The 17,869-nt window shown below is 47.8% G+C and overlaps 1 protein-coding gene across 1 annotated transcript in view; it reads right to left on the reverse strand.

Moving 5' to 3' along the window:
* Positions 1-17,869, reverse strand: part of WDFY4 (WDFY family member 4) — a 282,866-nt gene that overhangs the window by 70,278 nt on the left and 194,719 nt on the right. The window contains exons 44-47 of the mRNA XM_040624184.1: positions 15,308-15,456; positions 10,389-10,509; positions 7,827-7,912; positions 6,279-6,341 (exon numbers count right to left, since the gene is read on the reverse strand). Coding sequence (XP_040480118.1) covers positions 6,279-6,341; positions 7,827-7,912; positions 10,389-10,509; positions 15,308-15,456 — 419 coding nt within the window. The remainder of the gene's footprint in view (positions 1-6,278; positions 6,342-7,826; positions 7,913-10,388; positions 10,510-15,307; positions 15,457-17,869) is intronic.

Below are 17,869 nucleotides of genomic sequence, written 5' to 3' on the forward strand. Positions count from 1 at the left end.
TGGCAAAAACCTGAAGACTAATCAGCCAACGAGAATAAACGACTCTGGAGAAGAAAAGCCCTCAGTTAGGAGAAGAAAGAGAGTGGTAAGGGGAACGTTCTGGAAGCCAGGCTCTCTGGTGCTGGCCAAGATACTGACTTGCTTCTTAAATCCACTTTGCCTTTCTTTGCTTTAGACTATCTGTGTGTGAAAATGACTTTGGGAAATATTTGGTGAATTTTTTTTACATATATAGAGGAAATGTTTAAGAAGATGATAGACATAAGTCATAGAAAATTAAAGTTTTATAAGAAGACTTTAAGACTTGAAAGACTTATGGTCTTTATACTCAAACTGGTAAAGTCTCGATGCCAGTCGCCTGTGGTAAGTTACGTATGTATAATGCAATCCCTCAAGCAACTAAAATGTATACAAAAGATTCATATGCACTCAAAAGTACTATAGATAAATCAAAGTAGAAATTTAACAGATCTCATGTTGAAACATGAGAGACTATGGACTCTGGGAAACAAACTGAGGGCCTCAGAGGGGAGGGGGTGGGGGAATGGGATAGACCGGTGATGGGTAGTAAGGAGGGCACGTATTGCATGGTGCACTGGGTGTTATACGCAACTAATGAATCATCGAGCCTTACATCGGAACCCGGGGATGTACTGTATGGTGACTAACATAATATAATGAAAAATATTATTTAAAAAAAAAAGAAATTTAACAGATCTTTCAGTAATGCACAGGTAGGCAGAAAGAAAAGAAAAACAGAGAAATGAACAACAGCGAAAAACATAAACAGGGAAACAAAAAATAAAATGGCTGATTTATATCCTAACGTTTCAATAATTATATAAACGTAAATAGTCTTCTTTATTTGTAATGGCCCCAAACTAGAAACAGCCAAATTTCTCTCCATGGGCAATTGGTTAAGCAAACCTTGGTATATCCATATCCTGGAAAACTATTCAGCAATAAAATGGAACATACTATTGATTCATGCAATAGTTTGGATGGATCTCAGTAGCATTATTCTGAGTTAAAAAAGGCCAACCTCCGTGCGTCACATACTCAGTCACTGCCCTCTCTGCAAGCCAGCCATGACCTAGGTGACCCCTGTGTGACTTCTGCCCTTGCTGTGCTTTGCCTCCATGACCTGGAGTCACTGCCTCGGTCTCTTGTATCTCCATCCCCATCTCCATTTTTAGATCGTTCTCTAAAGAACAAAATGATTGTACTGAAAAAGAGATCAGGGGTTGCCAGGCTTTAACACTGTGAGAGGTGGTGGAAGGTGGGTAGGACCATAAAATGGTAGCACAAGAGATATCTCCGTGGTGCTAAAAACAACTAATTATGTTATAGGCGTGGTGGTTATAGAATCTACACGTAGGATAAAATGACACAGAACTATGCACACATATTGTATCAATGTCAATTTCCTGGTTTCGAAATTGTACTATAGTTACATAAAATGTAACAACCATATGGGGAAATTAAGAGAAGGCTGTATGGGGGCTCTATGTATTATTTTTGCAACTTCCTGTGAATCTATAGTTATTTTAAAATAAAAAAAATTTTTAAAACAATCTTGCAGCCTAGATGCAGCAATAAACAGATCCTTGTCCATCTGCCAAGTGCTAATTTATGAGTAAATATGACAAGTTACAGCCATCCCGAAGAGCTAAGGCATTTCAAGAGAAAGAGCAACTTAACCTCAGTTCACCAGACTAATCTAAAATTATCCATTGTTCATTTTGTCCTGGAAGATGCTATAATAATAAAAAGAAACGTATGGCTTCTTTACCCATGTTCCAGGTTTTCTGGTGGTGACTGAGCACAAGTAGCAAGCTGGGTGGGGGACCTGGAACCAGCGAGCCTCTCTCTTCATAGTTCTGGGTTTTCACCCCAACCCCTCCTGGCCCCATGGAAGCAACATGACTGAGTGGAGCTGGAAGGACAAAGGGGCCACTGTTGGTATAGACAGAGAGGCTTAATTTCAGCTTCTACCCAGAAGTGGATCTGAGGTCATGGCTAAGGGTATAGCAAAGAGGAGATATGAGCAAGAGAGATAAGAGTAACATGAACGGGGCCCGAAACCAAGGTCTATGCATGACCCAGGTAGGGCTCACTGCAGGTCACCGGACTCAGCTGCTCACAGCCTGTTGAGCCAACCATGTGAAAAGTTCCTAAATGCTGGAGTATTGGTTATACCACCAGGTTGTTTAGTTCACTTCTGGTCCAGCAACTCTGCTCTAGACGCCGCGGTCTGAGTTGGGCAGTGTCTACCATTGCCTCCCCCGACCCCAGGGCTGTGCTTTCCCAAGAAGCACAGGGAACATGTTTCTGCACTCAGTGATGAGGCTGAAGCTATCTTTATCAAAGTAATCACATATGTGACAGATTCCTAGCCTCCCAGCTAGTCAACAGTGTTGATCTCTGGAGAGCAGGACTGAAGGAGCCCTCATGGGCAGGAAAGGTACTTGAATTTTAGCCTCCATGCTGCTAGCAGTGGTGCCTGTGAGGGTGTGATTGATTGTCTTGAAAGATCATCATCTTATGGGAATTTATAGCTTCTTATGGTTGGTTTTCTGAGAGCTTTGTCTTTCATTATTTTTCAAAGAGAATCTATAAAGGAAACTCTGACAACACTCAACTGTAGAACTTTGCCAAAAAATGCATTTCATTTTAAATGTTATATTTAAGTAAGCTATACAATTGAGAGAACATTTCAGAAACTACAAATACCCAGATACAATCACGTCCCAAATACAAGCTCTGCTTATACCTAACAGCCCACTCCAGCCCAGGGACACTCTGCCTTGATGACACAGCAAGGGAGCATTTCAGGGACCATGCCCATTTAAAGGCATGTGTGTGTATTTATCCAAAGGATACAAATATAGGAATTCGAAGGGGCACAAGCACCTCAATGTTTATAGCAGCAATGTCCACCATCGCCAAAATATGGAAAGAGTCCAGATGTCCATTGACAGATGAATGGATAAAAAAGATGTAGTGTATATATATAATGGAATATTACTCAGCCATAACAGAGAATGAAATCTTGCCATTTGCAATGGCATGAATGGAACTAGAGGGTATTACGTTAAGCAAAATAAGTCAGTCAGAGAAAGACAAATACCATATGATTTCACTCATATGTGGAATTTAAGAAACAAAACATATGAACATAGGGGAAGGGAAGGAAAAATAAAATAAGATGAAAATTGAGAGGGAGGCAAACAGTAAGAGACTCTTAACTCTAGGAATCAAACTGAGGGTTGCTGGAGGGGAGGTGGGGGGCCTGGGGTACCTGGGTGACGGACATGGAGGAGGGCACATCATGTAATGAGCCCTGGGTGTTATACGCAACTGATGAATCACTAAACTCTACCTCTGATATTAATAATACACTATATGTTAACTAAACTGAATTTAAATAAAAAATTAAAAAAATAAAGGTGTGTGCTGTATACAACAGGGATTTGTGAGAAGAACCAGACAGGCATCCGTGCTTTATATTTCTCTATACAAAGTCTTCTAAACTCTGGGCTCAGTGTGAACTGAGACCACTGGGAAAAAATAGAATGCTGGCATCCCAAAGAAATATCTGCACAGAAATAAGTCCAAATGGTAGAGCCCTACTTTTTCAGAGCATCAGTATAGAAGATTAAATTCTGCAGTGCTCTTTTTTTCTTATCTTGTAAAAAGGGAACTGCCTTCTTTGGTACCGACTACCCTTTAGCCAAGGACAAATTTGATATTCCCTGCCAAGAGGAAGTATTTTCCAGGAAAAAAAAAAAGTTCAAAAAGCCCCCTATTTCTTGTTTTCTGTCACTGGAAAATGATGTAACCCAGAACAATTGTATTTTTGTTGTTGTTATTTTCAGGACAATTAGGTAACTAGATCACCCCAGGTAGCTGATCACATCTATTTTTTTCTCCCTTAAAGGAATTTGGGGGTCATTTAAAAATGATCATTGTACCCTGCATTTAATTTCAAAGCTGTTTGCAACCTTTTGTGGAGGATACAGAGAATTGCGAGTGTAAGGATGTGTTTATTCACATGGACATTCTCAACCAGCTGGCCTTCCCTGTCACTTCAGCTGTTCTTTCTATTCTTCCAACTAGTCCTCCTCAGACCTCAGCAGAGCCTGCCTGTGGGACTTTCTGGCTGCCAGACACTTAGCTGGTGAAGTGTCTAGCTGGCTTTCTATGAGAAACCCCTGGAGGCTTGCAGAATCTTGCACCCTATCAATATCTGATGATGCCACCATGCTTTTATCAGAATGCTCTAGTCTTGCACCATGGGGAGCCACGGATGGATTACAGATCCCAGGTTCATCCAAGGCTTTGCAAGTATTTCCCACTTAGGATCCAGGCCTACAGAACCTTCCTGGAATTCAGTTATGGAGACAGCCATTGTCGTGGGAATTCTAGGCAAAACTCTGGTACCCCAAAGCTCAGGTTTCCTACATGTAGGGAATGGCCTGCAGAGAGGCCAAATCAGTTCTCAAAAGCTGGGAGTTGAAGATACAAAAACCTACAGCACAGGCCAAGACTCTTGGGCTAGGTAAAAACTCTCAGAACGAACTGCACACTTCTATGAGAGATGAGAAGCTCAAGTTTCCTAGAATGTCTGAAAAGAAGATGGGTATTTTTCAAGACTTACTGTGTGGATCTGGCATTGCCCTTAGTAATCCAAATGGAAAATAATTAAGTTTGCTCTAGGCATGGGGCAATGGCCAGCCAAGCCTTCTGAAGGCTGGGGGCCACTGTTCCCTTTCCTCTCTGAAACTCCTGAAGGTCCAGTGTGGCTGATGAGAGAAGAAGAGCTGTTGAGGAGAGATGCACAAGGTCTGGGAGCACAGACAGCCACCTGTTTTTAATCGATTATTCCATATGCACGCCTACAAATACAGTGAAGCTAAAACTAAGTGAAGGAATTACAGTATTTATCGAGCACCTACTATGAGCCCAAATCAATTTAATCTCAAAGCCCACTGCTGGCTGTTGCAACACTGTCTCACCAGGTCCCTGCTTGGGTGGTCCCAGTGCCTAGGACCAGGACTTCCACCGGGGCTTCCTCATTTTGTCAAAGCCCACCTTCCACGAGCTTAGATAAGCCTTTCTCTGGCGCATTATGCATTGTTCCCAATTGACTCCAGAACTTTCCCATTTTATATTTCCCAAGGGCCTCCATGCTTGGAGCTGTGCTGGGGCTATGCCAGACAGGTGCAGAATGGTCCTGGAAGATCCTGTTCCCATAGGCCCACATAGCCATCGGATTCCAAGTTTCCATCTCACCTGGACCTTTCCCTTAAACTCTAAATTTATATATCCACTGGCCTACATGACACCTCCACCTTGATGTCTGGCAGGCATCTCAAAATTAACATGTTCCAAACTGAGCTCCTGGATCCACCACTCCCTGCAGTAGTTCTTTCTGCAGTCTTCCCATTCCATCTTCCAATTGCTCAAGCCTAAACCCTTGGTCTTATCTTTAAATTCACACACACACACACACACACACACACACACCACACTTGATTTGTCAACAGATCCCAGCAGACATGGCGTCAAAACGTGTCCATAAACAGAGCACTTCATACCATCTTTGTGCCCCCCCCGACTCGATCGAGGCCATCAGCATCTCTCGGCTGCGTTACTGCCAAAGCCGCCTAACTGGACTCCCACTTCTGCGTTCGACCTACGATGCTTATTCTTGACACAGAAGCCAGAGTGAAATAAAAGCACTTACCAATCCCGGATGAGCCCTCCAGAGAACTGGGTACTTGTAAAGGGAGGAGGCTGTAAGCATTTCATTCCCTGGCAAGGTGCTCCGTATCACAGGGTCGTAAGTTAGTATCTGACTCACATGCCACCATATGCTAACTGAGCTTCTGAGCTTTTGGAGAGTCTCATATAGGAAGCTGGGATTGCTCACAGCCCCCGCCTGGGGTCCTGACACCAAGGCTGGGCCTGCGTTGACACCACACCCGGCTACCTGCCCCGCCCACCATGGGCAGAGGGCCGATTCTTGCATGTTGGTCTGAAAAAGCCACAGAGCACATGGAATTTCAAGTCCCTTTGCAGAGGTTTAATTGCCAGAAGAAACGCCAGGAGGAGGCTGAAAGGATGAGGATGAGAGAGAGAAAAATGAAGGGGAAGGTAGATAGATGTGCTCTTCGCAAGACAACGTCACTGTAGGATCAGACAAATGAGAACAATCAAAGCAAGGCCAGTGTCATGCCCCGAGAGCATGGCTTGACTCCTGCCTGTGCCATTACCTTAGATTGAGGGGCTCCTCTGTGATGCCTTTCCCCTTCAAGCTGGGTTGGAAAGAGCAGAAGCTAAACAAAAAAAGGAAAGGATCATTCCAGCAGCAGAGTCAAGACTCTTCTACCACCAGGGAGACATTTTTGGTGTCAGTCAAGAGATAGGGTACATACTTGCCCCTCCCCCACTCCATCCTGCCCCCCAGGTCATGAACACCAGACCCGGGTGTACCTCTGCGGCATGCCTGCGGCACCCCCTGGCATTACACACTTTAGCCTTGATAAAAAAGATAACAATAAAACACTCATTACAATAAAAACGATGCATCCTGGCAGGCTGGGCCGGGCACTTGACAATTCCATTGCCAATCTGGGCAGCCACGAAAATGCCATCTAACTTAAGGCTCCTTGAGGCGGGGTTTGGTATGGTTTGACCACCATTCACTGCCTGAGCTATGGTATAGAAAACTTCAGGATTAACTGTGCAAAACTGTGTTTAACACACAGGAATCCTGGGAAGAGATGGATGTGAGATTCTGCATTGCCTGCCTACTTCTTTGGTTTGGTCTAAAATGGAACTTGAAGAAAGCCTCAAGAGGCCGTGTAATAGCCCTCCTTGGAAGGGCCCCGGAGGAAGGCCCACAGGCAATGGAGATGTGCCCGGAGCTGGGGCGACGGCCTCTCTGCAGGAGTCGTCTTCCCCATGCTGGCCCTGCCCTTTGGATCCGGCAGCTGGTCGTGGCGCCAGTGACTGGCCATGGCCAACAGGAAGGCAAGGCTAGAGCCTCTGAGCTCAAAATGGGGGTGTCAAATAGCACCTCGAACTCCCAGCCCAAAGGGGAGCTGACCCACCCCTTCTGCTGATCCACCTTCTGTGTTTTCTGTCTGTGGCTAGGAACCTGCCTTCCTTCACTGGCCCTTCTAGATTCTCCATAAATCTGTTTGTCTGTAACTTTAGTTATGACGCAAAAAAATAACCGTTAGTCTCAAAACATTTAAACACTAGCTTCAATTTCTTCGATTGATTCATCTATTTGCAGAAAGAAGTTAAACTAAAACAACAGGCTTCTCTCTTTAAGGAAAAAAAAGATGTTCCATGAAAAAGTGGGAAATCAGTTGTTTGGAATTCTTTCCAGTGAAATATGAAATTGGAACAACTAAAATTGGCAACTGGGATCAAAAAGAAAGATTAAGCCAAAAAAATTATTTGGAAAATTAAAAAAACAAAGCCAGAAGATTCTGGAAGGCCCATTAAACAGCTAGCCTCTTAAATGTGTTGTGTCTGCGTAAGTTCTTCCCTCTTTAGTCATTACTGTCCTAAACTACTTCAGTCCATGAAATGGAGCCTGTTTCCCAGGATTTAGGGAAGACATTTCTGCATCTTTCTCTGTACTTGGTTCCATGATTTAATAGCTCTGCAGGTCAGCAAGTCCTTCCTGTGTCTGACCTAAATCCTGCTTGCTGTGGATTGAGAACAGTGCTCCTGAGAACAGAGCAGCCCCGTCTCTGATCTGCAATCAGTTCATGATCATTTTTCTTGGAGGATTTTCAAACCCTTACCTTTTGAAGACCTTATTCCGATCGTTGTTGTGAAAGACAAGAAACTTGGAATATCCATTTTGGAAAAAGAGCTCCAGGGCGATGTCCTATAAAGAGAAACCCCTCTCACTGCTGCTGAAGTTGCCTGGAACGGAGAGACCCCAGGCCACAATGGGTGACCCCCCCAAATGGGTCATTTGGTTCTCTGTCTCAGGCAACCCTTCCTGGTTGGTTCTTTCAACCTCCCCAGGGGGTACAAAGACCTTGGCGATGGTGACGAGGGGAGTCCCCGCAGAATGGGTAGGAGGGCAGGGGGCCTCAGACTTCCTTTGCCTGAAGCAGGAAGCAAGAACCCCACTCCCAGGATAAGCCTGGAACAGAGAGAGGGAGGAAAGGGCCCGGTGATACCTTCAGACACTTTCACTTCTGGGTCACGAGTTTGGCTTCCTGAACCAGAGAGTCACACTTTCAGAAACATTAGGGGCACTGGCTGGGTGGGTGCCACTTGTCCTCTGGGCAGCACTGTGTGCCGACCTACAGACCTGCAGGCGCCAGGCACTTTGCCCAGCGCATTTGGCAGAGCCAATCTGATGTGGCCGTGCAGACCTAGCAAGGGTATTTTGTTAATGCCTCAATGAACTCTACATAATCTCCTCTCTTTTTCCTTTCTCTCCTCCCTCGCTGTCTCCCTTCCTTCTATTCCAAGCTGTGTAAATAACAGACTTGGAACAGCCACAGAGAGAGTCTAGATGGAGGATGAGGCTTGGGGATGAGATGGGGTCAGGGAGACAATTCCCAGGGCTGGAGGCAGGGGTGGGGCCCCGGGCACGGAGGCACAGAGGGGGCGCTGCCTCCAACAACAGAAGCAGGTCCCGCTTCCACCTGGCTGGAAGTGAGCTCTCAAAGTCCAGTTCACTAGGCTCCCGAGCAGAGGCAAAGCACCTGTGATGATAACGCAAACGCCTCTGGCTGGGGGTTGCATGCAGGGGCCTCGGATATTTTTCTACAAATAAAAATCTAAATACTGTGCAAAACAGATGGTCAAGGTAGACATAATGGCTTCTCCTGGCAGCCTTGAGTAGCCAAGATCTGACCTTCTCCTGGGAGAACCCAAGAGAAATGGGGGCCTTGCTCACGAAGCTCTTCCCTCCCCCAAATCCCACCCTACTTGGCCATGCTCACACACCCTCCCGCTTCTCCTTTCCGCTACTGTCAGGCTAACATCTGGAAACCATCCCTGTTACTGAGGGGGACGAAACGCACTTGCTGAAACCTATGTGCTACCACATAAAACCTATAAGGTAGGCAAAATCATAAAATAATAATTTTGAGTACTTAGATGTGCCGAAAAATGTGCTGAGTGCTATCTACATAATGGTGGAAGACACCAGGTGTGGTCGCTACAGCGGCAGGGCCATGGTCAGGATGAGGCCCATGCTGCCCACGCTGCCCAGAACCCTCGGGGCAGGGCTTCTTCCGGCTGTCCCCTTCTCGCTCACTCTCCTTGCAAAGAAGCACACGAGTGTGCTTTGATGAGAACCAACACTTTGTGGGAAAGATCAGCGGAGAGGGAGGCAGAGGGCTGGTCGGATTCCAGCAGCTCGCAGACCCTTTCTAGAATGAGCCCCCCTGAAAGGCCTCCCTGAGCTTCAGAGAATTGTAAGGAGGCCCCACGGCAGGAGGATCACATGATGAATTATAGACCCAACGACATGTACCAATAAAACACTCTTATGACTAGGTTGATTAGGGCCAAACACCGCCCCAACCTTTGCGGAACAGAGACCTTACAGAAAGGGTAGAGGAGAGATGGGGCTCCTCCCCTCCTACAAGGGTGGTCTCTTCTCTCTTGCTCTGCCTGCCGCCTGGGAGGCCTCTGGACACAGATGCAGCTTCGTTACTAGTAAGGCTGGGCTGGGGGAGACCAGATGTGCCTGAGGCCAGCAGGGGCTCCTCCCTTTGCAACTCAAGTGAGAAGCCTTAGGTTGTGCCTTGCTGGTGGCAGAGCCCCGCCTCTGAAGGGAACTGACTCCTTTAGCCCCTGGTGAGCCCTTGGAGGCACTGGGTGAAGCCCTGGGACCCTGGCTGGCAGGGACAGTCAGGAGATCTCCAAACTACTTGCACAGGAAATGCCCAGGAGTTTGGAGATGGGTTTGGTTACGGGGAGGGCAAAGGGCAGGGGTGGAGGTCAGTGGAGGCAGTCCACACTCTCAGACAGGGCAGGCTGGCCCTCGACTCATAGTCATCAGCACTGCCACGAGGGAACGGAGCTGCCCTGTCCTGTGCTCCAGAATCTTCAAGACCACTCTGGGGCATGTCAAGGGGAAAATAAAGCAAAGGGGGGTCCTAAATGACACACCAAGAGAGAGAAGGTTCCAATAGCCAAATAGCAGGGACTGGGAAGAGAGTGAAGCAGATGTCAAAACTGCCAACCAGGAAACCAGGCCCAACATAAGTCACACTCACAGATGTGTCCCAAAGGGCACTGGGCTGTGCACAGGTGTGAAGAGGGTCACGGAGTATGTCCCTCACCGATGGGGCCTCACTAGCACCTGGACCACCTGCCCCCTCCCCGGGGCTTACCTGCAGGAGGAAGCGTGCCTGCCGGAGCTCCCTGAGGTCCCCGTAGCTGTGACTGTGGCACGAGTAATGGTCGGAGGACCTGTCTTTGCTGCACATGTTGAAGATGAATGGATCGCTGATGCTGGAGAGGAGACAGGACAAGCAGTGAGAGGGCATATGGAGGGCTTATTCTGCTTCCTGCCGTGCGGCCCCACGCCTGGTTCTGCAGACTGTGGGTGGAGGGCTGCCATCACCGCCAGCTCGGGGAGCCAGCACTGCTGACCCGCTGACCACTTTCTGAGCTGCTGCCTCTGTGAGCCCTGCCCTGGAGCAGGGTGGGGCACGAGTGTCACCAGGCAAGGGGACAGCCTCCAGGGCAGACAGTGGCACAGGGTGTGAGTGTAAGAAGTTTCTCTGGGTACGGGGATCAAACGTGGGTCAAGGGGGTGGGGAAGAGTGAAAGACGCCATTACACATGGAGAAATTTCAGGCCAGAAGGCAAGGGCGGAAAGATGAAGAGGCAGCCTCCATAAAAAACCTGTGTTCAGTGAGGCTTCAGCATCATGGGCCTGGGGTGGCCCAGCCACCCCTGAGCCCCAAAGACGTATGCAGTGGGCTAAGAGAGCCGGCAGGCTGAAGGACACTGGCCACAGCATCTGCGGTGGCCCCCAGAGCACCGGCCCCGAGCCTGGAGCCCTCTCGGAGGTCAGAATGACTCCCCTTGGGAAGACAGGGAGAGGGGAAAAAGGGAAAATAATGAAATGGACTCCAGTTCATTCCCAAGAGGACAGTTCATGCACTGGGAGTAACGGCAACACCTTTAGGGACCCAAATGAAGCTCTTCACCACCAATGAGCGGGGACTTAACAAAACTGATTTCAGTTAGAGACTTATTCTGAGTTACGCAGCAAATTTAAATTGGGTGCATGGCTGCAAAAGCTCTGGTCAAATGCCCTTTAAGGACTTGAGAACCAGAGCCCCCCGCTCCCCACCCTGGGCACCTCAGCCCTCAAGAAGCCTATGCATCAACCGCAGATCCAAAGAGCCAAGAGCTGGAAGAGCCCCTGCACCCGCACAAGGCGGCAGGAATGGGTGAGAAGCTGGCACTCCGCCTCCTCCCCACCCCAGCTCTGAGGGTGGCCCTTGCCACCCGGCCTGCACAACAGGCCAACTGGCCTTCGGGCCATGCTTCCTGGGGGAAGCAGAGACGTGGGTCTGTCACACAGGTCAGCAAAGAGGAGAAGTGACTTTTCCAAGGTCACGTGGAACTGAATTCCAACCTGGGTCCTCTGACTCTAAAACCCAAGCTCATTCACTAACCGCTTTTCTCTCCTCTGAGGCAGAAAGGCTCGCCGGCTCATACGGAGCTCTCCCTGTGAGCTCCCTCCTTTCAGGTCCTCTGTGCTGACTGATCCTGTAACCCAGCATTCTGAGACACTGGTGACATGAGGAACAATGCTCTGGAAAATGCTTTTAGGAGGACAGGCACTCATTTTTCTCCTACTTGGAGGGAATGAATAACCATCTAGCGCAGGAATGCTCAGACAGACCCGAATGCTCGGGAAGACTACACTGTAAAAAACATTACTGAGTTCACGGATGTAAGTCCACACTGGAGTTCTATCTTACGTAGCGTTAGTCACACACAGCCACGACTGGGTCTCTCGGCCAACGCTGTACTCCCCGTGTTCTGTGCACTGAGTCAGACCTCGAGGGCCTAAGGCCAGTGAATGGAAAGGAGGGCCTGCTGCATGTTCTTCTTTAGGGAGAGCTGTGGCCATAGTTTCTAGGAGGGTATCGCAGCCCTTTGCCTGACAGCTGTCATGACATCTGCAAGTTTTCCAGAGTGGCCACAGTGTAATTTTTAATATTCTTAACTAGGGAAACCACAGCAAACTAAGTGATAATCTTATGGGTTGACGTGGTCTTTGAGAGTCAAAGTGGGGATTTCAGACTGAAATATTTGAAATTATTTCTGAAGTTATCCAATGGTTGTCAGAATTTATACCTGTAACTTAACCCAGAATCAACCACTAGATCACAAGCTCTTTCCCAGACTCAGCCCACATCTGACTTGGCTCTTTGTGTTTATGGAGTCGACCACAGTGCCAGGCACAGTCCAGATGTCCAGAGAGGATCTGTTGAATCGACTTAAACAGAGCAACGACGCTTCAGAGCTGCTGTGACTGATGTGGAGACTATCTCCACATCACACCCTATCACGAAGAACCAGCTGAGTGGCTTGGATTCCCGTAAGATGAATCCAATCTTGTACTTTGTGACCTTGCCTCCCGCTATTCTGGGTAGTGTCCCCCAAGAGGGATATGTTGAAATCCTAAACCTCCAATCCCTTAGAATGTGACTTTTTTCTTTTTCTTTTTTTTTTTAGGAATAGGGTATTTGGCCCTAATCCAATAGGACCAGCATCCTTAAATCAAGGGGAAATTTGGACACAGACACACACACAGAGGGACAATCTCGTGAAGACACACAGAGAGAAGGCGGCCATGACTGGAGTGACGGATCTGCAAGCCAAGGAAGGCTGAGGGCTATAGGGACACACCAGAGGCTAGAAGGAGAAAGACAGGATCCTCCCTAGAGCTGTGGAGGGACCACGGCCCCGCCGACACCTTGATCTTGGACTTCTAGCCTCCAGAACTGGGAGGCCATAAATTTGTTTTCTCAAGCCACCCAGTTTTTGGTACTTTGTTATACAGCCTTAGGAAACAAATATAGTCATTTGATTCAGGCAACAGGGGATCTCAATAAAAGCAAAATAAACCTTCTGGAAAGGTTCTCACTTTCTGAGGAAAGTTCCAAAGTACGCAAGTACGATCAATGCTGGAGGATTTGCACTGTTCCTGAGTTTTATTTGGGATATTTTTATGGTGCATCAGAGAGCCTCTTTCAAGGTCTAGTGCTCAACTATACTCAATTTAATGGCAGTCTTTTAGAGAGACATTTCAGGGTTGCGTTAGCTTTATTTTTAACTGGCTTATTTATGTGTCTTCCTTAGTCTCCATGGTCAAAATAAGACTTAATCCCCATTGATCTGACGTGATCTAATAGCCAGTCTCTGAGAACCACATCTCCATGAGAGCTAGCAGTTTCTTAGGGCAGCAGACAAGACCTCAGATAGAAAGCACTGTCTGATTAACAAATACTTCTCTGAGGTCTGGTGACTAGAATTACCTAAGCAATTCCCAAATGATATTCCAGGGTAGTAATCTGTTCTCACTCCACTCCTACTTGCATTCTAGAAAAGTACATTCCCAGACACGGGAAGGCCCCTTTGCCATTGCAAATCAGGTGAGTACCTACAACCTGACAACGGGGCTTCTATCAAAAGTGCAGCTATAGTCAGTTTGACCTCGATTAGAGGCACCTCATAAACACAATCTGCCTAATCAATAAGAGCTTATCTAACACTAACTCGATTTAAGCCAGAGGCCGAGAGCGGAGCAATGGATTCTACAAGTCATTACACGGGCATCCCATGCATAGAGGTAGAGCAGAAAGCTTTCATCAGCTCTCAGAAACGCGAGTCTGCAGACCCATTGTCCGTATTGATCAGTATCAATAAAACATGAGCAATAAGATGGGATGCATGTGCCAAGTATTAATTATGCTCCTCCTGCCTTGGAAAAGCACAGAAGACTCACGGCAATCGGTGAACATTTGGTATGAATAAAAGATGGAAATTAGCAGAAAGAAAAAGGCCAAGCATTTTAGAGCAAGTCTCAATCAAGGGAGGCTGAGTTGACATTCTTCCACACTCCTTAAACTCTTGCTTCCTGCCATAGGCTGGAAATGATATGAAAACCAGGCATTAAAATTCTTAGTTATTGGCAGGTTAAGACTCTGGTTTTCCTGTCAATAGTCTAAAACAGTGGTTCTCAAAGTGTGGTCCCAGACCGGTACCATCAGCATCAGCTGCGAACTTGTTGAAATCTCAACCCCTACCACAGACCTACCAAACTAGAAACTGGGGTGAAGGGGGGCCCCAGAAGTCTGTTTTAAGTAGCCCTCAAGGTGACTTGATATTAGTTTGAGAGCCACTGGGTTAAGAAGTTGTCTTGTCATCATTTGAATCTTTGCTAGCCAGAAAAATCAAGATGTCTTCATCCAAACGTATTCAGATGTGATGACCAAGTGGAAACACGGGAGCCGACAACCGAACTCCCAGCAAAAGCGTGAACACAGCCACTTTGATGTTCAGTGGTTGCACTTTGTAAACCCAAGAGAATCAGTGAGAGCTACCTGAACCCGAATAGAATAAATATCCTGGATTATAAAGAAGAACCTCTGAATCTCCTGCCAAAGACCTCTGGTATTAGTTGGTGTAAAAAAAAATGACTCTTCAAATTTCTACCCAAATCTCATCCATCCTTCCAAACCCAGATCTCAGTCCATGTCTTCCAGTAGCCCTCCCTCAGCACACTAGCCCCATGTCATCCACTGCGAGCCCAGAAGAGTCCTCCCACGACAAATATTTTGTTCCATGAAAATAGGGTGCTCCACACTCTTTCCAAAAGAACCTGTTTGTGCGGCCGAGTGCACTCGTGCTTCTCACTCAGCAAGAGGGGCGGAGCCCGATGCTTCGCACCACATGAGCAATCGACAAGCTGCTGAATGAGTAAGCTGACAGGCCTGTCAATCATCCAAACAAGCTAAGGAGAGCTCCCCCTTGTCCTGAGGCGCATTCCATCCCACATGAAGCATGAGGAGCTGACTCCTTGTTACCCACTCCAGAGTCTAGCTTTGGGAAACCGGCGTCGCGGATGCCTATGGCTTAAGGTCCTTCTGCTTTTTCTCATGGCTCAGTTTCAGGCCCAAACTGAAGCCCACAGTAACGCCAAGGGGGGAGGGGTAGGACTCGGGGTGGCTGAGAAGGAAGTCGAGGCTCAGGGAAGAGTGTGCCGGGAGAGTTGGGAACTCACTTGGATAAGCAGTGGCGGGTGCAGTAGACATCCCCCACGGGAGAGAGCGTGAAGTTCTCGCAGATGTAGAAGTGCTGGTGGCCGAAGAGCAGGACCCCTTCGGAGACCAGATGGCCCTGCACGATCACCAGGGAGTACCTCTGTGTCACCTGGAGGGAGACAGTGTCAGAGTCAGTCCATGTGCACGTGAAGCACGCCCATGATTCCTATGGAGGGCACGAAGGCAGCGACCAGTCAGTCGCCCACTGAGCGTTTGGAGGTGGGAGCAGCACCTGGAGAGAGGGACAGAGCCACTGCCTGAGCGCGGCCCTGCTCTTCACAGTCTGCGTGGCACTTCTACACCCAACACCCTGTTTCGTTATTTGAATTACCCAAGCCCACCCCCACCCCCACCAAGACACGCGGATGAGTATTCATGGCTGTACTGAGCACATGGACAATCTTCCTCTCACTTTAAACCCTCCACAGCCATGCAAAACATTCTGTGGTTAACAACGAGGAAGGTTTTCAGGGTCCCAGGCATCCCTCAGTTAAGGAGGTAATGGAGCTTGTCAGGGGGCCAGCTGATAAGTGGCTGAGCCAGGACTGGAACAAGTCTATCCAGAACCACCAGTGTGAGACTGGTCCGGCTGTCTCTGCAAGGCCAAGGCTCGTCCAGGTATATGCAGAGGAGGCACGTGCTCCCCCCAGACCCTTCCTTAAAGACTCAGGTTCATTCTCAGCAGCTGGAAATGCTGACAGCTTTCCAGAACACCTGTGCTAAAGAGCGTGCCTGGCCACAGGGCACGCCCCTTTTCCGGTGGCAGTCTCTACCCAACATCTGGTCTCTGCAGGGCAGGAAGAGTCACTCTGTGCCTCAATTCCACCCCATACCTCCTGCTCTCGTGGTATCAACTGAGGCCTTGGCTGAGACTGCATCAGAGTTGCACTTCTCCCTCTGCACGACCCTGTGGCTGTCATCTCTCAGTGAATGTCCCACGTGCACACTCCGGCCCAGAGCTGGCTTCCCGGGGAGGCTGACCTGGGACAGTGTGTTGGTATGACCTGGAGTTCTGCATGAAGTAAGGACTCAGTGGGTCTTTACATGGAATAAATCCCTGAACAAATGAGGAGATAAATGAATTCTAGATGACAGGAGCCCAAATGGACCAAAAGTAAGGCCAAGGCCAAAATTTTCTCACGGTAATTCTGTGATAATTCTAATTACACAAAAGAGGAACTGATTGATTGATTGATTGATTGATTGATTTTTACTATCTAACATATAACCATTGTAAACATTTTATACATACTAATCAATATAATCCTTACAACCAGGCGAGGGAGATTTTACTACTGGGGAGGAAAAAAAAGAGGTCCCAGAGAGAAGAGTCTCACCAAAGATCAGTCACCTAGTAGTGGCAGAGCCTGAGATTGAAGCTAAGCTCCCTGCTCACCGTTGGGAACAGTATTGGGGCCACAGCGATGAAATCGGAAAAGCAGGCCTTGAATCCCGGCTCCTAACTTGTGCATCTAATGGGGTCAAAGTCAGGGCCACGGCTTGAAAGTGAAGATTTGCCAAGGGTTTTTTGTTCCGAGAGAAGCAGGACCCACAGTCGTCTCTGAACTATTTTTCCTAAATCAGGATTCGCTAAGAGTCCTGATACGTAAAACCCGAGCCTCCTGTGGGCAGCTGGCTCCCCTGGCCCCTCCTGCATCCGCCTTGTCAAAGGAGGTAGCCCTCAAGCCCCCGGCAGAGCCACCGTTCACCATGGACACATTTCCCATTTGTTCATTCATCCAGTCATCTATTCAGAAATTTGCACTCGGCACCTACCACATGCCAGCTGGGCTTCGGAGCTAGAGAGATGGCCAAGATAATCAAGGACCTTACCCTCAAACAAGAAGCCTTACCCTGGCTTAAAATCCAGGGGGGGAGATGGATGGTAAGCATGCATGTCAACCAATAAACTATCACCAATGATGATATGTGTTCAGAGAGAAAAAGTGGGGTGATCACAAGGAAGAGAGAAGCTTAAAGGGGACACTATTTTAGACAAACTCTGAGACCTGATGTATGGAAGGGGGGCGGCCATGGAAAGCTCAGAGGACATTTGAGGGGAAAGAACATCCAGTCCAGAGCCTAGAGGCAGGAAGGGCAGATCTGGAGAGCAGAAAAGAGTTCACAGTAGCTGAGATGAAGTTGAGAAGTAGGTATGTTTAGATCCGGGGTTGGGGGGGCGGGGGTTGGGTGTCTTGGTAAGGCTATTGGGTTCTACGCTTATTGCAACAGGAAGCCATGGGAAGGTTCAATTTCTGAAAGAGGCTGCTGGGTGCAGAGTAGATCAGAAGAGCCAAGAGTGGAGGGAACATGATCAGTCATGTAGCTATTTCTGTGGTCCACTGAAGAAAGACGGCTTGGGATATAGTTGCAGAGACAAATGGGAGGAAAGAGAGAAGTAGGGAATCTAAGCAAGAATTGGTAGAATTAACAAGAACTGCTACCAGACAAATGGCAAAACCAATAAAAGCAATAACAATAATAGGAAGGATTGAGGATACACGTCTACTGTAGGCAACTGA

The sequence above is a fragment of the Ursus maritimus genome, unplaced genomic scaffold (genome assembly GCF_017311325.1).
Source record: "Ursus maritimus isolate PB19 unplaced genomic scaffold, ASM1731132v1 scaffold_7, whole genome shotgun sequence".
Taxonomy (NCBI): domain Eukaryota; kingdom Metazoa; phylum Chordata; class Mammalia; order Carnivora; family Ursidae; genus Ursus; species Ursus maritimus.